The sequence below is a fragment of the Cetorhinus maximus genome, chromosome 29 (genome assembly GCF_964194155.1).
Source record: "Cetorhinus maximus chromosome 29, sCetMax3.hap1.1, whole genome shotgun sequence".
Lineage (NCBI taxonomy): Eukaryota > Metazoa > Chordata > Chondrichthyes > Lamniformes > Cetorhinidae > Cetorhinus > Cetorhinus maximus.
The window spans coordinates 5,558,776-5,581,466 of record NC_135907.1 but is presented as its reverse complement, the minus strand read 5'-3'; the positions used below and the strand labels follow the sequence as shown (position 1 = coordinate 5,581,466).

The window sequence follows — 22,691 nt, the reverse complement described above, 5'->3', positions numbered from 1 at the left end:
ACTGCTTGGGATGAACCGCGACAAAAACCACGGCAACTCTCTGCAGACCTTCTTTGCAAACGCACATTCCACAAAGAGGTGAACAACGGTCTCGTCCCCACGACAGCCACCTCGAGGTCAACATGCAGAGAGGGTGAGACTTCAGGAAGGATCTGACGGGGAGGGCATTTCTCACCACCAGCCAAGCTACGTCTTGGTGCTTGTTGGAAAGTTCTGGAGACGAGGCATTCTGCCAAACGACTTTGACAGTCTGCTCGGGGAAACATCGCACAGGATCCACCATCTCCTTTCCCCGCAGGGCCTATAGGACGTTACGTGCCGACCACTGCCTGATGGACTTGGGGTCAAAGGTGTTTTTCTGCATAAAGTTTTCCACCAGGGACAGGTGGTACGGCACGGTCCAACTACTTGGAGCGTTCCGCGGCAGCGTGGCCACACCCATCCTTCGCTAAACCGGGGACAGGTAGAACCTCAGCACGTAGTGACACCTGGTGTTTGCGTACCGAGGGTCTACGCACAGCTTGATACAGCCGCACACAAAGGTGGCCATCAGTGTGAGGGCGATGTTGGGCACGTTTATTCCCCCTTTATCTAGAGGCTTATACAGCGCGTCCCTGCGGACACGATCCATTTTCGACCTCCAGATAAAGCGGAAGATGGCTCGGGTGATCGCCGTCGCGCAGCAGTCTGGAATGGGCCAGACCTGCGCCATGTACAGCAACAGCGAGAGTGCCTCACACCTGATGACCAGGTTCTTACCCGCAACGGAGAGGAAGCGTCGCTCCCAGATTCCCAGTTTCCTTTTCACCATAGACACTGGATCCTTCCAGTTTCTAACGCATACCCCGGTCCCTCTGAACCATATCCCCAGCACCTTCAGGCCGTCAGCACTGACGGTGAAGGGGACAAAGGATCGGTCAGCCCAGTTCCCAAAGAACACGGCCTCGCTCTTCCCACGATTTACCTTGGCTCCCGAGTCCAGTTCGAACTGGTCGCAGATGTGGATCAGTCTGCACACCGACAGCGGATCAGAACAGAAGACGGCGACATCGTCCATGTACAGGGAGGCTTTGATCTGAGTGCCTCCACTGCCTGGGATCGTAACTCCTCTAATGCCCGGATCCTTCCTGATGGACTCAGCAAAGAACAGGCGAGAGAGGACAGCCCTGCCTGACTCCAGATTTAATTGGAAAGCTATCTGATTCCCACCCATTGATTGAGACTGCGCTACTGATGTTAGTGTAGAGTAGGATCCAACTGGATCCAATTGCGAATTCCCTCCCCAAACCCCATTTTGAGAGCACATCCACCATGTAGGTGTGCGATATTCTGTCAAAGGCTTTCTCCTAATCCAGGCTGATGAGGCAGGTGTCCACACCCCTGTCCTGCACATAGGCAATCGTATCCCTGAGCAGCGCCAGGCTGTCAGAGATCTTCCTGCCCGGCACAGTGCAGGTCTGGTCAGGGTGTATCACCAATTCCAGAGCGGATTTGACCCGATTGGCAATGACCTTGGACAGAATCTTATAGTCCACATTCAACAGTGAAATGGGTCGCCAATTTCTAATTTCCTCCCTTTCTTCCTTGTGCTTGTACATGAGGGTGATGATGCCTTTCCTCATGGATTCTGACATACTGCCGGCCAGGAGCATACTCTCGTACACCCCTAGCAGGTCTGGGCCCATCCAGTCCCACAGAGCCCAATACAACTCCGCCGGCAAGCCGTCGCTTCTGGGGAGATTTACTCTTCTCGAAGGACTCAAGGGCCTAAGTCAGTTCGTCAGGAGTTCGCGGTTTGTCCAGCCTCTCCCGTGTACTGTCGCCTAAGACCTCCGTGATAGAGGACAAGGAGGACTGGGAGGCCGTGCTGTCCATCGGCTTCACGTCATAAAATCCGGCATAAAAGGATTTGCTGATCCTCAAAATGTCGGACTGCGCTGACTTTACTGATCTGTCTTCTTCATTCAGGCTGCTGAACACAGAGCTCTCTCTCTGTTCCTTTTGGAAGAAGAAACGTGAGCACGTCTCATCCTGCTCCACGGAGCGGACTCTGGAACGGAAGATGTTCTTGGAGGCAAAGTGCGAGGCTTGCTGGCTCTTCACCTCTTGGAGTTCTTCCTTGACATCGACCCCCACCGACTGCAGCCGGAGCAGATTCTGCATCTTTTTCTGGAGTCGGGACATTTCCCTCTCTTCCTTTCTAGCTTTCTGGATGCTTTTGAGGATGAAAAACCTCTTGGTGTTTCCCTTGATCGCTTCCCACCAGTGTGTCAGGGACTCAAAGAGGGGTTTCATGGTTCTCCAACCTTCATAAGCCCTCTTGAGCTCCTCAATGTTCTCTGGGGTCAGCAGTTGCACGAATAGCTTCCATGCCCCCCTGCCCACCCTCAGGTCCTTCTCCAAGTGGCAGTCCGCCAGTAGGATGCAGTGGTCAGAGAAGAACACCGGCTTGACCTCGGTGGATCTGACTGTGAATGCACGGGACACAAAGAGGAAGTCTATCCTGGAACGAATGGACCCGTCTGGCCGCGACCAGGTGTATCTACGCTGCGCTCCGTCTGCAGGGTTGCTGAAGACGTCGTGCAGCTTGGCATCCTTAACTGTTTCCATCAGGGATCTGGACGTAGCGTCCAATCTGCTTCCGGCCCTGCCGGATCGTCCAGCCGCATCGATGATGCAGTTGAAGTCCCCGCCCAGAATGACCGGCCTGGAGGTCGCCAGCAGCAGTGGGAGCTGCTGAAAAACCTCCAGCCGCTCAGCTCCTTGTGACGGGCCATACACGTTAATTAACCGGAGTGGAGCGTTCTTGTACATTACGTCTGCTACGAGGAGTCGCCCGCCCACCACCTCCTTGACCTCGGAGACGGTGAAGTTGCCTCCCCGCAGCAGAATACCCAGGCCGGAGGAACGAGAGTCGTTTCCGCCCGACCAGATCGATGGCCCGTGGGACCACCACCGTGACCATTGCCTGTAGGAGCTGAACTGGATAACCTCACTTATCCACGTTAAACTCCATCTGCCAAATTTTGGCCCATTCACCTAACCTGTCCATATCCATTTGTAAATTTCTCATTTCTTCACTGCAACTTACTTTCCCACCTATTTTGGTGTCATCTGCAAATTTAGCTATGGTACCTTCTACTCCTGAATCCAAGTAAATAGTTGGGGCCCAAGGACCGAACCCTGTGGCACCCCACTAGTTACAGCTTGCCATCCACAAAAGACCCATTTATCCTGACTCTCTGCTTTCTGTTGGTTAGCCAAAGCTCTATCCAAGCAAATATATTACCCTTAGCTGCGTGTGATCTTATCTTGTGTATTAATCTTTTGTGCGGCACCTTATCAAATGCCTTCTGGAAGTCCAGACATACTACATCTACAGGATCGCCATTATCCACTTTGCTTGTCACATCTTCAAAGAACTCTAGCGATTTAGTCAAACACGATTTAGTCTTCATAAAGCCATGCTGACTCTGATGGATTGCATTTTGACTTGCATTTTAGGAGGGTAGTGAAGGCATTGGAGAGAGTGCAGAAGAGGTTTACGAGTTTGGTTCCAGGGGCGAGGAAGTTGAGTTATGAAGTAAGATTGGAGAAGTTGGGACTGTATTCCTTGGGGAAAAGAAGTCTGAGAGGAGACTTGATAGAGGTATTGAAAATCATGAGGTATCTGGAGAGAGTAGATAGGGAGAAACTGCTTGCACCGATGAAAGGATCGAGAAGGAGCGGGCACAGGTTTAAAGTAACTAGCAGAAGAAGCAAAAGTGATAGGAGCAGCGAGTGGTCAGGGTCTGGAATGCACCGCCTGATAGCGTGGCGGAGGCAGGTTCAATTGAAGAGGGAATGAGATGATTATTTGAAAAGAAAGCATGTGCTGGGTTACGTGGAGAAGGCAGGAGAATGGCACGAAGTGAAATGTTCATTGGGAGAGCTGGTGCAGTCACGACGGGCGGAATGGGCTCCTTGTGCAGCGTAAGGATTGTGTGAACGTGGATGTAGACGTTTCCGAGTAGCTGTGTAAAGTGTGTGAGCTTTGAGGTGTGAGTTTTGACTGTTGCTGTATCAGCAGCAGCAGCAGCAGCGGGCGGGAGCGGCAGCAGAGAGCTGGTTGAAAGTGTTGTGAGGCGAAAGGTGCAGCTGAGAGAGTGTTTGAGAGGTGTATTTGCAAGTGAAAGATGTTTTTGTATGAGTGAGGTAGAGTGTTTGTGAGATGAGAGTGGTGTCTGTGAGCGTTGGGTGAGCGTGCGTGTTTTTTGTGTGTAGATGGTGCGGGTGAGTGAGAAAGAAAGAAAGTTGTGTTTTGAAAGATGTGCATGTTGAAAAGTAAAGAAAGCAGATGTTTGTAAGAAAACTATTTTTAGCATTGAAAATCCCCTGGAAAGGGGTGGTGCACCATTCCCAGAGATACTGCAATACCGGGTCGATGCGTGGAGTGGACGGAGCAAGCCCCTATTCCATCTCCCTGCTCCAAAAATCAATTTAATATATGGTCCCCAGATAAGGGACGTATCAGATATTAAACTGATAAGAACAGATTTTTTTTTTTTTTGTAAAAATATACTTTATTCATAAAATATCTTCAATCACATTCCAAACCATTTCAAAAACAACATTACAAGGGTACAATCCAGGTTAAACTTTTACAAAATGTATCACCAGGTGCATCAGTACAAACAATAAGAACAGATTTTTTTTTTTTTTTTGTAAAAATATACTTTATTCATAAAATATCTTCAATCACATTCCAAACCATTTCAAAAACAACATTACAAGGGTACAATCCAGGTTAAACTTTTACAAAATGTATCACCAGGTGCATCAGTACAAACAATATTACAATCATTTACAGCCTTTCATTTTGATCTGTACAGCCCGAGGGGCTCTAAACAGTTCCCAGTCTCTCGGTGCGCTGTGGTAGAAAGGTCTTAGACAGCGACCCTTCCCCATTGCGCCTTTGCGGCAGCTGCCCCAAGCTTTAGTGCGTCCCTCAGCACGTAGTCCTGGACTTTGGATTGTGCCAGTCCGCAACAATCGGTCGGGGACAACTCTTTGTGCTGGAAGACCAACAAGTTTCGGGCAGACCAAAGCGCCTCTTTCACCGAGTTGATGATCCTCCAGCTGCAGTCGATGTTTGTCTCGGTGTGTGTCCCTGGGAACAGCCCGTAGAGCACAGAGTCCTGTGTCACAGAACTGCTCGGGATGAACCTCGACAGCAACCACTGCATCTCTCTCCAGACTTTCTTTGCAAAGGCACAATCCACAAGGAGGTGAACAACGGTCTCTTCCCCACCACAGCCACCTCGAGGGCAACGTGCAGAGGGGGTGAGCCTCCTGGCGTGTAGGAAGGATCTGACGGGGAGGGCCTTTCTCACCACCAGCCAAGCTACGTCTTGGTGCTTGTTGGAAAGTTCTGGCGATGAGGCATTCTGCCAAATGACTTTGACAGTCTGCTCGGGGAACCATCCCACAGGGTCCACCCTCTCCTTTTCCCTCAGGGCCTCTAGGACGTTACGTGCTGACCACTGCCTGATGGACTTGTGGTCAAAGGTGTTTTTCTGCATAAATTTTTCCACCAGGGACAGGTGTTGCTGTACGTGGCGCAGGTCTGGCCCATTCCTCACTCCTGCGCTGTGGCGATCACGCCAGCCATCTTCCGCTTTATCTGGAGGTCAAAAGTTGATCCTGTTTGCAGGGACATGATGTAAAAAAACTCTGGATGAAGGGGGAAAAAACATGCCCAACATCACCCTCATCCTGATGGCCACCTTTGTGTATGGCAGTATCAAGCTGTGTGTAGACCCAAACACCAAGCGTCACTACGTGCTGAGGTTCTACCTGTCCCTGGTGTTGCGAAGGATGGGTCTGGCCACCCTGCCGAGGAACGCTCCAAGTGCCGTATCACCTGCCCCGTGTGGAAAAACTTATGCAGAGAAACACCTTTGTCCGCAAGTCCATCAGGCAGTGGTTAGCACGTATCACCCTAGAGGCCCTGCGGGAAAAGGAGATGGTGGATTCCGGCGGACGGTTCGCCGAACAGACCGTCAGGGTCATTTGGCAGAATGCCTCATCACCAGAACTCTGAAGAGAGTGGCCGTGGTTCTTGTCGAGGTGCATCCCGAGCAGTTCCGTGACACAGGTATGGACTCTGTGCTCCAGGGGCTGTTCCCAGGGACACACGCCGAGACAAACATCAACTACCGCCGGAGGATCCACTCGGTGAAAGACACTCTTTGGCTGTCCGAAACTTGTTGGTCTTCCATTGCAAAGAGTTGGCACATTCCAAGGTCCAGGACTACGTGCTGAGGGACGCACTAAAGTTTGGGGCAAAGGCGTAATGGAGAAAGGTCGCTGTCTACGGTTGCGCTAGATGTGTCGTGTAACTGGCAGGTAATGGAAAATTTCGAGAAACACTCAGTCACAAGGGAGAACACGTGACAGGCATGAGAGACAATCCATGAGTCTTTGTAGCTGAGTTTCCGTGTGAGCAACTAGCTCACAGCGCAGAGGAGTTCTTCGATCGAGGCCTGCTGTATTTTTGTCTTTGCTTTCAGCTTGAGCAGTCAAAGAACAAAGAAGAAAAAAAAGTACAGCACAGGAACAGGCCCTTCGGCCCTCCAAGCCTGCGCCGATCGGTCTGTGGAGCTTGCCAGCTGACCAGGTATGCAGCTAAAGTCCTTCCACATCTACAGGGAAGGCAAAGTCAGCAGCGTTTCTCCCAGAGTGTAGAGAGTCCTTGGAACTCTCTTCCTCGAAAGGTGGTGGAAACAGAGTCTTTGAATATTTTCAAGACAGAGCTGGATAGATTAACAAGGCGGGGTTGGAAGGTTATCGCTGGTAGGCAGGAATGTGGGGTTGAGGTTACAATCGGATCAGCCATGATCTTCTGAGTAGTGGAGCAGGCTCTTGGGGCCCAGTGGCCTACTCCTGCTCCTAAGTTGTATGTTCAGACATGTAGGGGCATTACTTTTTACTGATTCCAGTGCTTCTCCTGCACTGAACCTGGAGAGTACTACGTCAGCTGCTGTTGAGTTGTTTCCTGATGCCCTGCTTTCTTTTGTACGAGCTGTCTAGCATCCTCGTTTATGGGCTTCCTTTGCTTGGCATTGGGCCTTCTTTTGGGCTGACTGTTGGTCTATTTCCTTTACGGGATGTCAGCATGACATCACCAGAAGGGAAATGTGTCATGTTATGAAGTCACAGTAAATAAGTCCAATGCATTATATCATTATAATAACACAAGATGATGATCAGCAGTGAGAAGGCAGGTGGCAGCAAGGATAAGTACAGGTACGACACAGCGAACAGCCTTAGATCCTGTTAAAATGTTGAAAATGTTTCTCCCCTTCTCGAAGATTATTTCCTTCAAAATTTTAGAAATCTTTCAGCTTCAACCAGAAGTCACACACAAGCCAAACAACAAAACCACCTGCGTGCACAGCACAGCACACCATCTGCCAGCCTGCAATGATGTCGGCTCTCTTTTAATCACCTTTTCCCCTCCCATCAGTCCTATTCAGCAGGCAAGCAAAGGAGCGCAGAAAATACATCTGCACGGCTGTTTCTAACTTCTAGAAAGGGAACAGCCTTATCCTAGGAAAGTGAAAAATACCTATACTGTCACAAAGTGATGAACTTGAACTGCAAAACACCACGCTTACCTGAGCTTGTGTCACAGTTTTTGCTGTCTATCTCAGCCAGTATTCTCAGTCGTCCATCCTGGCTTCTTGCTCTCTCTGCAGCTTTCAGATGCCTCCCCTTGGCCGGCCTCAGTGCTCGGTGATAGATCAGCGCTCGGTATTATTTCTGTCCTCAGTGGTAACTGCTAGGGGAGAAAGGCTTGACTTTTTCAATCACCTTTTACCTCAGTAAAATCCAAGTAGAACCTAAAGTGGCAATGCTTCTCCCTCTCAGCACCCAACATGTCTTGCCTTTTCTTCAGGATGGATTTGAGGAAGCACTACAGTTGCTGCCTGGCTGCCATTTCAAGTACAGAGACAAGGGGCAGCCCCATGACCCCTCCCCCGACTCCTGCACAATATGCAAATGTAGCACATTGTCTGAGTGCAATTTGGGAGCTGAAGACGGTTTCACAGTGGGATACAAGATATGAGGAGAGGTTTCCTCACAGACACACCGCCACATAAGCCCCTTTAAATTTGCGCGGCTGTGCAAAAAGTTTAATGGGCCCGCACACTTAAACAAATCGGTCACGCACTGTAATGACTCGCCTCATTCAGTTCAACAGAAATTAGGATCATGTTTTTAACCTGTGCCCTAGTTTTAAAATATTTTGTGTTCCATATTTACTTTCTCAATTTGTTATTAATTTACTTTACATTGCTTTATATTCTATTTTGTCTTGGACATGCATCACGGTTCGTTCAATCTCACTGGTTAAGAAAATTAAAATATTTAGTTTGATCAGGGTCTTACACTTGTCAAGAGGAGCCCTTTCAAATACTGGCCTGCTTTTGGAGGCCTGAAGTCACTGGAGCTGCACAAGTCAAGACGACTGAAGGCCTGATTCGCTGTGTAATATACTTTGCAGCATCTTGTTGCACTAGCAGGCAGGAAGGAGTTTTCAGCAATGCAGTTTAAAGGCTTGATACACTAAGTACACTTTCATTTCAGGTTTGTCATTTCAGGACGCTGCGTGTTTTTTTGCTCTGTTTTCTGACTCTGAAATTCTAATTCAGACTGTGGAGAAGAGCTGTTGTTGCTGCTGTTGGTTTTCTTTGTAACTGTTGTCGTTTTTTTGTGGAAAAATATACCTTATCCATAAAATATCTGAAAGAACATTACAAAACATTTCAAAATGGCCATCGCAAAAAGTGCAATCATATTCCAGTTTTTCAAATAGATCATGTCGCACCCTGCGACGCTTCAATACGATCAATGAACATTACAGACATTTCAACATGCTCATTACAGGCAGTCAGACAGTGCAATAGTATTCAAGTTATCTACATAGATCATGTTGCACTCTGAGGTGCTTCAATACAATTGTGATAAATGTAATATTCACCGCATACATTCAATGTGAGTCTTTCAGGCCGAGGGGTCCATACCTTTCCCAGTCCCTCGGTGCACTATGGCTGAAAGGTCTTAGACAGCGACCGTTCCCCACTGCGCATTTGTGGCGGCTGCCCCAAGCTTTAGTGCGTCCCTCAGCACGTAGTCCTCGGCCTTGGAATGTGCCAGCCAGTCTGCAACACTCTGCTGGGGACAACTCATCGCACTGGAAGACCAACAAGTTTCGGGCAGACCAAAGAGCGTCTTTCACCGAGTAGATGATCCTCCACCTGCTTGTCTCGATGTGCGTCCCTGTCCCTGGGATCAACACGTAGAGCACAGAGACCTGTGTCACAGAACTGCTTGGGATGAACCGCGACAAAAACCACGGCAACTCTCTGCAGACCTTCTTTGCAAACGCACATTCCACAAAGAGGTGAACAACGGTCTCGTCCCCACGACAGCCACCTCGAGGTCAACATGCAGAGAGGGTGAGACTTCAGGAAGGATCTGACGGGGAGGGCATTTCTCACCACCAGCCAAGCTACGTCTTGGTGCTTGTTGGAAAGTTCTGGAGACGAGGCATTCTACCAAACGACTTTGACAGTCTGCTCGGGGAAACATCGCACAGGATCCACCATCTCCTTTCCCCGCAGGGCCTATAGGACGTTACGTGCCGACCACTGCCTGATGGACTTGGGGTCAAAGGTGTTTTTCTGCATAAAGTTTTCCACCAGGGACAGGTGGTACGGCACGGTCCAACTACTTGGAGCGTTCCGCGGCAGCGTGGCCACACCCATCCTTCGCTAAACCGGGGACAGGTAGAACCTCAGCACGTAGTGACACCTGGTGTTTGCGTACCGAGGGTCTACGCACAGCTTGATACAGCCGCACACAAAGGTGGCCATCAGTGTGAGGGCGATGTTGGGCACGTTTATTCCCCCTTTATCTAGAGGCTTATACAGCGCGTCCCTGCGGACACGATCCATTTTCGACCTCCAGATAAAGCGGAAGATGGCTCGGGTGATTGCCGTCGCGCAGCAGTCTGGAATGGGCCAGACCTGCGCCATGTACAGCAACAGCGAGAGTGCCTCACACCTGATGACCAGGTTCTTACCCGCAACGGAGAGGAAGCGTCGCTCCCAGATTCCCAGTTTCCTTTTCACCATAGACACTGGATCCTTCCAGTTTCTAACGCATACCCCGGTCCCTCTGAACCATATCCCCAGCACCTTCAGGCCGTCAGCACTGACGGTGAAGGGGACAAAGGATCGGTCAGCCCAGTTCCCAAAGAACACGGCCTCGCTCTTCCCACGATTTACCTTGGCTCCCGAGTCCAGTTCGAACTGGTCGCAGATGTGGATCAGTCTGCACACCGACAGCGGATCAGAACAGAAGACGGCGACATCGTCCATGTACAGGGAGGCTTTGATCTGAGTGCCTCCACTGCTTGGGATCGTAACTCCTCTAATGCCCGGATCCTTCCTGATGGACTCGGCAAAGGGTTCTATGCAACACACGAAAAGGACAGGCGAGAGAGGGCAGCCCTGCCTGACTCCTGATTTAATCGGAAAGCTATCTGTTTCCCACCCATTGATTGAGACTGCGCTACTGATGTTAGTGTAGAGCAGTTGGATCCAATTTCGAATTCCCTCCCCAAAGCCCATTTTGGAGAGCACATCCCCCATGTAGGTGTGCGATATTCTGTCAAAGGCCTTCTCCTGATCCAAGCTGATGAGGCAGGTATCCACACCCCTGTCCTGTACATAGGCAATCGTATCCCTGAGCAGCGCCAGGCTGTCAGAGATCTTCCTGCCCGGCACAGAGCAGGTCTGGTCAGGGTGAATCACCAATTCCAGAGCGGATTTGACCCGATTGGCGATGACCTTGGACAGAATCTTATAGTCCACATTCAACAGTGAAATGGGTCGCCAATTTCTAATTTCCTCCCTTTCCCCCTTGTGCTTGTAGATGAGGGTGATGATGCCTTTCCTCATGGATTCTGACATGCTGCCGGCCAGGAGCATACTCTCGTACACTTCTAGCAGGTCTGGGCCGATCAAGTCCCACAGAGCCGAATACAACTCCGCCGGCAAGCCGTCGCTTCCGGGGGTTTTACTCTTATCGAAGGACTCAAGGGCCTTAGTCAGTTCGTCAGGAGTTAGCGGTTTGTCTAGGCTCTCCCGCGTACTGTGGTCTAAGACCTCCGTGATAGAGGACAGGAAGGACTGGGAGGCCGTGCTGTCCGTGGGCTTCACGTCATACAGTCCGGCATAAAAGGATTTGCTGATCCTCAGAATGTCGGACCGTGATGACTTTACTGAGCCGTCTTCTTCCTTCAGGCTGCTGATCACAGAGCGCTCTCTGTGTACCTTTTGGAAGAAGAAACGTGAGCACGTCTCATCCTGCTCCACGGAGCGGACCCTGGAACGGAAGATGATCTTGGAGGCCTCCGAGGCAAAGTGCGAGGCTTGCTGGCCCTTCACCTCTTGGAGCTCCTCCTTGACATCGACCCCCATCGACTGCAGCCGGAGCAGATTCTGCATCTTTTTCTGGAGTCGGGACATTTCCCTCTGTTCCATTCTAGCTTTCTGGGTGCCTTTGCGGATGAAAAACCTCTTGATGCTTCCCTTGATCGCTTCCCACCAGTGTGTCAGGGACTCAAAGAGGGGTTTCACGGTTCTCCAACCTTTGTAATCCCTCTTGAGCTCCTCAATGTTCTCTGGGGTCAGCAGTTGCACATTTAGCTTCCATGTCCCCCTGCCCACCCTCAGGTCCTTCTCCAAGTGGCAGTCCGCCAGTAGGAGGCAGTGGTCAGAGAAGAACACCGGCTTGACCTCGGTGGATCTGACTGTGAATGCACGGGACACAAACAGGAAGTCTATCCTGGAACGAATGGACCCGTCTGGCCGTGACCAGGTGTATCTACGCTGCGCTCCGTCTGCAGGGTTGCTGAAGACGTCGTGCAGCTTGGCATTCTTAACTGTTTCCATCAGGGATCTGGACGTAGCGTCCAATCTGCTTCCGGCCCTGCCGGATCGTCCAGCCGCATCGATGATGCAGTTGAAGTCCCCGCCCAGAATGACCGGCCTGGAGGTCGCCAGCAGCAGTGGGAGCTGCTGAAAAACCTCCAGCCGCTCAGCCCCTTGTGCCGGGCCATACACGTTAATTAACCAGAGTGGAGCGTTCTTGTACATTACGTCTGCTACGAGGAGTCGCCCGCCCACCACCTCCTTGACCTCGGAGACGGTGAAGTTGCCTCCCCGCAGCAGAATACCCAGGCCGGAGGAACGAGAGTCGTTTCCGCCCGACCAGATCGATGGCCCGTGGGACCACCATCGTGACCATTGCCTGTAGGAGCTGAGGTGCGGTATCGCACACTCCTGCAGAAACAACAGGTCAGCTTTGACCTTGGCTAGGTAGTCCAAGGTCGCAACACATCGCGTAGTAGATTTAATGCTACGCACATTTATGGATACAATCTTTAAACCCATTTTAAAGCATTTATTCTCCTACCAAACCCACTGTCTCTGAGAGTCCCAGACCTTTAGTCTGCTCCTTCATACCCGTAGTGAGCTCAAATTCCTTCACTTTGGATGGGCTGAGGTAGATCTCCTTGGCCGTGTTCTGCTCCGGTGGCATCTGGAGGTTCACGTAGAGAGCGGGTTTTGAGATGACCTTTGCTGGAGAAGCTTCTCCAAAACTCACCCCCTCTGGGGTGTTGCTGTTCCCGGCTTCCTGGAGCTGGGTTGCGATGATTGCCTCACTGCTCCCAGATTCCAGGGGCTGTGGTGCACTGGCCTCCTCAGGTTGCAGGCAAAGTTGGGGTGCGCTGGTCTCCTTGTTGTCTCCAATTTTCTGGAGCTCGGGTGTCTCGTCCTCCAACGCCCTGGAGCTTTGCCACCTCTTCTGTCGGTGCCGCCCTGGCACTTCATCATCCGAAGAGCTGCTGCCCTTGTCGTCCGTGTCGGATGGGAGACGCCTCTTGCCGCTTCTCTGGGAAACGCCTTTGCTTCTTCTTCGCTCCCTCTTACTTTTCTTGTTCTTCACCGTCCGCCACTCCCCCTGCTGCTTTTCCACTGCTGCCTCCTCCTCCATTGATTCGCTGTCCTGAGGACTGGGAGGTTCAGGGGGTAGTGCTGTTGATTGGCTCTCTGTTGCCTCAATCTGTTTCTCCACCTTGTCTCTCTCTGTGTCCTCCTTTGTCCCGTTGAGCTCCCTGGGGGCCTTGGTGGTTGGAGTGACACGAAACATTCCTTCTGCTTCCCCCTGGTCGGCTTTGGCTGCCTGTGCGTAAGTACGGCAGCGTTTGGGGCAGGTCCTGTAGAGGTGACTTGCCTCGCCACACAGGTTGCAGCACTTGGCCTGTTTGCAGTCTTTTGTCTGGTGCCCTTCCTGTTTGCAGATCTTGCAGAGGGAGGCGCTGCAGTTGGCCGCCACATGACCAGCCTTGCCGCATGAGCGACAATGCTTGGGTTGCCCAGCGTAGACCAGGTAGCCCCGGTTTCCCCCGATGGCGAAACTGGAGGGAGGGTGGAAAATGGCTCCCTTACCATCGGTCTTTAGCGTGACCTTAAACAGGCGTTTGCCTGTCCAGATCCCCAAGTCGTCTCGAATCTCGGTGCCGCTCCCCACCTTATCGAAGTACCTGGTGAGGAAGGTGACCACGTCGGCGACAGGGACGAAGGGGTTGTACACATGCACCATCACCTCCCGTTCCCGTTGCAACGGCAGAGAAAAGTGCGGCTCCGCCGTCAGGATCTTCATCTCCGGCAGGTCTCTCTTCTCCTCGAACACCCTCAGGAGCCGGACGCAGTCTGCCACCCGCTTGAACGTCACGTCAAAATAACCGCCTTTGCGGGAGTCGTGCAGGGTGAAGATCTCCGTAGCTTGGAAGCCGCACGCCTTCAACAGGATCCTCCTGGTGAAGAAGCCCCGATCCATAGGTGATCCTCCTTCGCTGTGGTTCACCGTGACTCGGACGGTGATAGGTAACCCACGGTATGGATTTGGATTGCGATTCGTTATCGCCCTTCCATCCCGACCTTGCCTTGGCAGGACCATGGTGTCGCCCCTGCAACACTTGATCTTAGCCAAAAGGCCGAGAAGCGATGAGAAAGAAAGAAAGTTGTGTTTTGAAAGATGTGCATGTTGAAAAGTAAAGAAAGCAGATGTTTGTAAGAAAACTATTTTTAGCATTGAAAATCCCCTGGAAAGGGGTGGTGCACCATTCCCAGAGATACTGCAATACCGGGTCGATGCGTGGAGTGGACGGAGCAAGCCCCTATTCCATCTCCCTGCTCCAAAAATCAATTTAATATATGGTCCCCAGATAAGGGACGTATCAGATATTAAACTGATAAGAACAGATTTTTTTTTTATTTGTAAAAATATACTTTATTCATAAAATATCTTCAACCACATTCAAAACCATTTCAAAAACAACATTACAAGGGTACAATCCAGGTTAAACTTTTACAAAATGTATCACCAGGTGCATCAGTACAAACAATATTACAGTCATTTACAGCCTTTCATTTTGATCTGTACAGCCCGAGGGGCTCCAAACAGTTCCCAGTCTCTCGGTGCGCTGTGGTAGAAAGGTCTTAGACAGCGACCCTTCCCCATTGCGCCTTTGCGGCAGCTGCCCCAAGCTTTAGTGCGTCCCTCAGCACGTAGTCCTGGACTTTGGATTGTGCCAGTCCGCAACAATCGGTCGGGGACAACTCTTTGTGCTGGAAGACCAACAAGTTTCGGGCAGACCAAAGCGCCTCTTTCACCGAGTTGATGATCCTCCAGCTGCAGTCGATGTTTGTCTCGGTGTGTGTCCCTGGGAACAGCCCGTAGAGCACAGAGTCCTGTGTCACAGAACTGCTCGGGATGAACCTCGACAGCAACCACTGCATCTCTCTCCAGACTTTCTTTGCAAAGGCACAATCCACAAGGAGGTGAACAACGGTCTCTTCCCCACCACAGCCACCTCGAGGGCAACGTGCAGAGGGGGTGAGCCTCCTGGCGTGTAGGAAGGATCTGACGGGGAGGGCCTTTCTCACCACCAGCCAAGCTACGTCTTGGTGCTTGTTGGAAAGTTCTGGCGATGAGGCATTCTGCCAAATGACTTTGACAGTCTGCTCGGGGAACCATCCCACAGGGTCCACCCTCTCCTTATCCCTCAGGGCCTCTAGGACGTTACGTGCTGACCACTGCCTGATGGACTTTTGGTCAAAGGTGTTTTACTGCATAAATTTTTCCACCAGGGACAGGTGGTACGGCACGGTCCAACTACTTGGAGCGTTCCGCGGCAGCGTGGCCAGACCCATCCTTCGCAACACCGGGGACAGGTAGAACCTCAGCACGTAGTGACACTTGGTGTTTGCGTACTGAGGGTCTACGCACCGCTTGATGCAGCCGCACACAAAGGTGGCCATCAGTATGAGGGCGATGTTGGGCACGTTTTTTCCCCCTTTATCTAGAGGCTTGTACATCGCGTCCCTGCGGACACGATCCATTTTCGACCTCCAGATAAAGCGGAAGATGGCTCGAGTGATCGCCGTCGCGCAGGAGTCTGGAATGGGCCAGACCTGCAACAGCGAGAGTACCTCGCACCTGATGACCAGGTTCTTACCCGCAATGGAGAGGGAGCGTCGCTCCCACATGCCCAGTTTCCTTTTCACCATAGCCACTCGCTCCTTCCAGTTTCTAACGCATGCCCCGGTCCCTCCGAACCATATCCCCAGCACCTTCAGGCCGTCAGCCCTGACAGTGAAGGGGACAAAGGATCGGTCAGCCCAGTTCCCAAAGAACATGGCCTCGCTCTTCCCACGATTTACCTTGGCTCCCGAGGCCAGTTCGAACTGGTCGCAGATGTGCATCAGTCTGCGCACCGACAGCGGATCCGAGCAGAAGACGGCGACGTCGTCCATGTACAGGGAGGCTTTTACCTGAGTGCCTCCACTGCCTGGGATCGTCACTCCTCTTATGCCCGCATCCTTCCTGATGGACTCGGCAAAGGGTTCTATGCAACACACGAAAAGGACAGGCGAGAGAGGGCAGCCCTGCCTGACTCCAGATTTAATCGGAAAGCTATCTGTTTCCCACCCATTGATTCAGACTGCGCTACTGATGTTAGTGTAGAGCAGTTGGATCCAATTTCGAATTCCCTCCCCAAAGCCCATTTTGGAGAGCACATCCCCCATGTAGGTGTGCGATATTCTGTCAAAGGCCTTCTCCTGATCCAAGCTGATGAGGCAGGTATCCACACCCCTGTCCTGTACATAGGCAATCGTATCCCTGAGCAGCGCCAGGCTGTCAGAGATCTTCCTGCCCGGCACAGAGCAGGTCTGGTCAGGGTGAATCACCAATTCCAGAGCGGATTTGACCCGATTGGCGATGACCTTGGACAGAATCTTATAGTCCACATTCAACAGTGAAATGGGTCGCCAATTTCTAATTTCCTCCCTTTCCCCCTTGTGCTTGTAGATGAGGGTGATGATGCCTTTCCTCATGGATTCTGACATGCTGCCGGCCAGGAGCATACTCTCGTACACTTCTAGCAGGTCTGGGCCGATCAAGTCCCACAGAGCCGAATACAACTCCGCCGGCAAGCCGTCGCTTCCGGGGGTTTTACTCTTCTCGAAGGACTCGAGGGCCTTAGTCAGTTCATCAGGAGTTAGCGGTTTGTCTAGGCTCTCCCGCGTACTGTGGTCTAAGACCTCCGTGATAGAGGACAGGAAGGACTGGGAGGCCGTGCTGTCCGTGGGCTTCACGTCATACAATCCGGCATAAAAGGATTTGCTGATCCTCAGAATGTCGGACCGTGATGACTTTACTGAGCCGTCTTCTTCCTTCAGGCTGCTGATCACAGAGCGCTCTCTGTGTACCTTTTGGAAGAAGAAACGTGAGCACGTCTCATCCTGCTCCACGGAGCGGACCCTGGAACGGAAGATGATCTTGGAGGCCTCCGAGGCAAAGTGCGAGGCTTGCTGGCCCTTCATCTCTTGGAGCTCCTCCTTGACATCGACCCCATCGACTGCAGCCGGAGCAGATTCTGCATCTTTTTCTGGAGTCGGGACATTTCCCTCTGTTCCTTTCTAGCTTTCTGGGTGCCTTTGAGGATGAAAAACCTCTTGATGCTTCCCTTGATCACTTCCCACCAGTGTGTCAGGGACTCAAAGAGGGGTTTCACGGTTCTCCAACCTTAGTAATCCCTCTTGAGCTCCTCAATGTTCTCTGGGGTCAGCAGTTGCACATTTAGCTTCCATGCCCCCCTGCCCACCCTCAGGTCCTTCTCCAAGTGGCAGTCCGCCAGTAGGAGGCAGTGGTCAGAGAAGAACACCGGCTTGACCTCGGTGGATCTGACTGTGAATGCACGGGACACAAACAGGAAGTCTATCCTGGAACGAATGGACCCGTCTGGCCGCGACCAGGTGTATCTACGCTGCGCTCCGTCTGCAGGGTTGCTGAAGACGTCGTGCAGCTTGGCATCCTTAACTGTTTCCATCATGGATCTGGACGTAGCGTCCAATCTGCTTCCGGCCCTGCCGGATCGTCCAGCCGCATCGATGATGCAGTTGAAGTCCCCGCCCAGAATGACCGGCCTGGAGGTCGCCAGCAGCAGTGGGAGCTGCTGAAAAACCTCCAGCCGCTCAGCCCCTTGTGCCGGGCCATACACGTTAATTAACCGGAGTGGAGCGTTCTTGTACATTACGTCTGCTACGAGGAGTCGCCCGCCCACCACCTCCTTGACCTCGGAGACGGTGAAGTTGCCTCCCCGCAGCAGAATACCCAGGCCGGAGGAACGAGAGTCGTTTCCGCCCGACCAGATCGATGGCCCGTGGGACCACCATCGTGACCATTGCCTGTAGGAGCTGAGGTGCGGTATCGCACACTCCTGCAGAAACAACAGGTCAGCTTTGACCTTGGCTAGGTAGTCCAAGGTCGCAACACATCGCGTAGTAGATTTAATGCTACGCACATTTATGGATACAATCTTTAAACCCATTTTAAAGCATTTATTCTCCTACCAAACCCACTGTCTCTGAGAGTCCCAGACCTTTAGTCTGCTCCTTCATACCCGTAGTGAGCTCAAATTCCTTCACTTTGGATGGGCTGAGGTAGATCTCCTTGGCCGTGTTCTGCTCCGGTGGCATCTGGAGGTTCACGTAGAGAGCGGGTTTTGAGATGACCTTTGCTGGAGAAGCTTCTCCAAAACTCACCCCCTCTGGGGGGTTGCTGTTCCCGGCTTCCTGGAGCCGGGGTGCGATGATTGCCTCACTGCTCCCAGATTCCAGGGGCTGTGGTGCACTGGCCTCCTCAGGTTGCAGGCAAAGTTGGGGTGCGCTGGTCTCCTTGTTGTCTCCAATTTTCTGGAGCTCGGGTGTCTCGTCCTCCAACGCCCTGGAGCTTTGCCGCCTCTTCTGTCGGTGCCGCTCTGGCACTTCATCATCCGAAGAGCTGCTGCCCTTGTCATCCGTGTCGGATGGGAGACGCCTCTTGCCGCTTCTCTGGGAAACGCCTTTGCTTCTTCTTCGCTCCCTCTTACTTTTCTTGTTCTTCACCGTCCGCCACTCCCCCTGCTGCTTTTCCACTGCTGCCTCCTCCTCCATTGATTCGCTGTCCTGAGGACTGGTAGGTTCAGGGGGTAGTGCTGTTGGTTGGCTCTCTGTTGCCTCAATCTCTTTCTCCACCTTGTCTCTCTCTGTGTCCTCCTTTGTCCCGTTGAGCTCCCTGGGGGCCTTGGTGGTTGGAGTGACACGGAACGTTTCTTCTGCTTCCCCCTGGTCGGCTTTGGCTGCCTGTGCGTAAGTACGGCAGCGTTTGGGGCATTTCCTGTAGAGGTGACTTGCCTCGCCACACAGGTTGCAGCACTTGGCCTGTTTGCAGTCTTTTGTCTGGTGCCCTTCCTGTTTGCAGATCTTGCAGAGGGAGGCGCTGCAGTTGGCCGCCACATGACCAGCCTTGCCGCATGAGCGACAATGCTTGGGTTGCCCAGCGTAGACCAGGTAGCCCCGGTTTCCCCCGATAGCGAAACTGGAGGGAGGGTGGAAAATGGCTCCCTTACCATCGGTCTTTAGCGTGACCTTAAACAGGCGTTTGCCTGTCCAGATCCCCAAGTCGTCTCGAATCTCGGTGCCGCTCCCCACCTTATCGAAGTACCTGGTGAGGAAGGTGACCACGTCGGCGACAGGGACGAAGGGGTTGTACACATGCACCATCACCTCACGTTCCCGTTGCAACGGCAGAGAAAAGTGCGGCTCCGCCGTCAGGATCTTCATCTCCGGCAGGTCTCTCTTCTCCTCGAACACCCTCAGGAGCCGGACGCAGTCTGCCACCCGCTTGAACGTCACGTCAAAATAACCGCCTTTGCGGGAGTCGTGCAGGGTGAAGATCTCCGTAGCTTGGAAGTCGCACGCCTTCAACAGGATCCTCCTGGTGAAGAAGCCCCGATCCATAGGTGATCCTCCTTCGCTGTGGTTCACCGTGACTCGGACGGTGATAGGTAGCCCACGGTATGGATTTGGATTGCGATTGGTTATCGCCCTTCCATCCCGACCTTGCCTTGGCAGGACCATGGTGTCGCCCCTGCAACACTTGATGTTAGCCAAAAGGCCGAGAAGCGATGAGAAAGAAAGAAAGTTGTGTTTTGAAAGATGTGCATGTTGAAAAGTAAAGAAAGCAGATGTTTGTAAGAAAACTATTTTTAGCATTGAAAATCCCCTGGAAAGGGGTGGTGCACCATTCCCAGAGATACTGCAATACCGGGTCGATGCGTGGAGTGGACGGAGCAAGCCCCTATTCCATCTCCCTGCTCCAAAAATCAATTTAATATATGGTCCCCAGATAAGGGACGTATCAGATATTAAACTGATTTTTTTTTTTTTGTAAAAATATACTTTATTCATAAAATATCTTCAATCACATTCCAAACCATTTCAAAAACAACATTACAAGGGTACAATCCAGGTTAAACTTTTACAAAATGTATCACCAGGTGCGTCAGTACAAACAATATTACAATCATTTACAGCCTTTCATTTTGATCTGTACAGCCCGAGGGGCTCTAAACAGTTCCCAGTCTCTCGGTGCGCTGTGGCAGAAAGGTCTTAGACAGCGACCCTTCCCCATTGCGCCTTTGCGGCAGCTGCCCCAAGCTTTAGTGCGTCCCTCAGCACGTAGTCCTGGACTTTGGATTGTGCCAGTCCGCAACAATCGGTCGGGGACAACTCTTTGTGCTGGAAGACCAACAAGTTTCGGGCAGACCAAAGCGCCTCTTTCACCGAGTTGATGATCCTCCAGCTGCAGTCGATGTTTGTCTCGGTGTGTGTCCCTGGGAACAGCCCGTAGAGCACAGAGTCCTGTGTCACAGAACTGCTCGGGATGAACCTCGACAGCAACCACTGCATCTCTCTCCAGACTTTCTTTGCAAAGGCACAATCCACAAGGAGGTGGACAACGGTCTCTTCCCCACCACAGCCACCTCGAGGGCAACGTGCAGAGGGGGTGAGCTTCCTGGCGTGTAGGAAGGATCTGACGGGGAGGGCCTTTCTCACCACCAGCCAAGCTACGTCTTGGTGCTTGTTGGAAAGTTCTGGCGATGAGGCATTCTGCCAAATGACTTTGACAGTCTGCTCGGGGAACCATCCCACAGGGTCCACCCTCTCCTTATCCCTCAGGGCCTCTAGGACGTTACGTGCTGACCACTGCCTGATGGACTTGTGGTCAAAGGTGTTTTTCTGCATAAATTTTTCCACCAGGGACAGGTGGTACGGCACGGTCCAACTACTTGGAGCGTTCCGCGGCAGCGTGGCCAGACCCATCCTTCGCAACACCGGGGACAGGTAGAACCTCAGCACGTAGTGACACTTGGTGTTTGCGTACTGAGGGTCTACGCACCGCTTGATGCAGCCGCACACAAAGGTGGCCATCAGTATGAGGGCGATGTTGGGCACGTTTTTTCCCCCTTTATCTAGAGGCTTGTACATCGCGTCCCTGCGGACACGATCCATTTTCGACCTCCAGATAAAGCGGAAGATGGCTCGAGTGATCGCCGTCGCGCAGGAGTCTGGAATGGGCCAGACCTGCGCCACGTACAGCAACAGCGAGAGTACCTCACACCTGATGACCAGGTTCTTACCCGCAATGGAGAGGGAGCGTCGCTCCCACATGCCCAGTTTCCTCTTCACCATAGCCACTCGCTCCTTCCAGTTTCTAACGCATGCCCCGGTCCCTCCGAACCATATCCCCAGCACCTTCAGGCCGTCAGCCCTGACAGTGAAGGGGACAAAGGATCGGTCAGCCCAGTTCCCAAAGAACATGGCCTCGCTCTTCCCACGATTTACCTTGGCTCCCGAGGCCAGTTCGAACTGGTCGCAGATGTGCATCAGTCTGCGCACCGACAGCGGATCCGAGCAGAAGACGGCGACGTCGTCCATGTACAGGGAGGCTTTTACCTGAGTGCCTCCACTGCCTGGGATCGTCACTCCTCTTATGCCCGGATCCTTCCTGATGGACTCGGCAAAGGGTTCTATGCAACACACGAAAAGGACAGGCGAGAGAGGACAGCCCTGCCTGACTCCAGATTTAATCGGAAAGCTATCTGTTTCCCACCCATTGATTGATACTGCGCTACTGATGTTAGTGTAGAGCAGTTGGATCCAATTTCGAATTCCCTCCCCAAAGCCCATTTTGGAGAGCACATCCCCCATGTAGGTGTGCGATATTCTGTCAAAGGCCTTCTCCTGATCCAAGCTGATGAGGCAGGTGTCCACACCCGTCATGCACATGATGGGGAGGGCCTTTGTCACTATCAGCCAAGCTACATCCTAATGCTAATTTGAAAGTTTTGGTGATGAGGCATTCTTCCAAATTACTTTGACAGTCAGCTCAGGAAACCACCCGACAGCATTCACTATCTCCTTTTCCCGCAGGACCACATTACAATATGTGCAGCCCACTGCCTGATGGACTTGTGGTCAACAGGTTTTTCTGCATAAACTGTTCCACAAGGGATAGGTGATACAGCAGGTTCCAACTGAATGGAGCGTTCTCTGGTAACATAGCCATATCCATTCTTCCCAACACCGGGAAGAGGTAGAATCTCAGCACGGAGTGACACTTGGGCCTGGATTCTTGGGCCTGAGCATTGGGGCGTCTTAGGTCACTGTGCTAATGACATCATTGCTGCATCACTACCCAGCAGCCAAACTCAATGTACATTGCTCAACATGGGCTGCTGTGTTTAACCGACTTCAGTTTCAGGAAAATGTAACAGGAGCACATTTCACTCTGTGCTATTGGACAGTGGTTTAATAGTTGGAAAAGATCAGTGGTGCTCACCAGGGTTCACACCTGAAGAATTGTCAACCTTTGTGTTGCTGCACAGCACAATCAGATAAAGCATTTCTTACCTTCCGTCACTTCCTGTTCCTTCAGCTGTAGCCTAACCAGTGTATCATAACGGTTTGGCATAACTTCCTTCCCTTTGGACTCCACGCCTCAATTTATAAAGCCGAGGATCCTTATTTGTGTTTACATGAATTCTTGCTGCAACAAACGGAGCTTTGGCGAGATCATACCCAGAGTATTGTGTACCATTGTTTTGGTCTCCTCACCAAATGAAGGATATATTTTCCATAGTAGGGATGCAACAATGGTTCAGTAAAGATTGAATGGAGTGGCCA

The 22,691-nt window shown here is 51.9% G+C and overlaps 1 protein-coding gene and 3 pseudogenes across 1 annotated transcript in view; all 4 read right to left on the bottom strand.

Moving 5' to 3' along the window:
• Positions 1-15,803, bottom strand: part of LOC144669595 (uncharacterized) — a 57,140-nt gene extending 41,337 nt beyond the window's left edge. The window contains exon 1 of the mRNA XM_078532117.1: positions 15,594-15,803. Coding sequence (XP_078388243.1) covers positions 15,594-15,689 — 96 coding nt within the window. The 5' untranslated portion in view covers positions 15,690-15,803. The remainder of the gene's footprint in view (positions 1-15,593) is intronic.
• On the bottom strand, positions 4,383-4,559 carry LOC144669717 (U2 spliceosomal RNA; annotated as a pseudogene).
• On the bottom strand, positions 14,230-14,406 carry LOC144669655 (U2 spliceosomal RNA; annotated as a pseudogene).
• Positions 15,804-19,736: 3,933 nt separating the features above from the next.
• On the bottom strand, positions 19,737-19,902 carry LOC144669859 (U2 spliceosomal RNA; annotated as a pseudogene).
• Between the last annotated feature and the right edge of the window lie 2,789 nt (positions 19,903-22,691).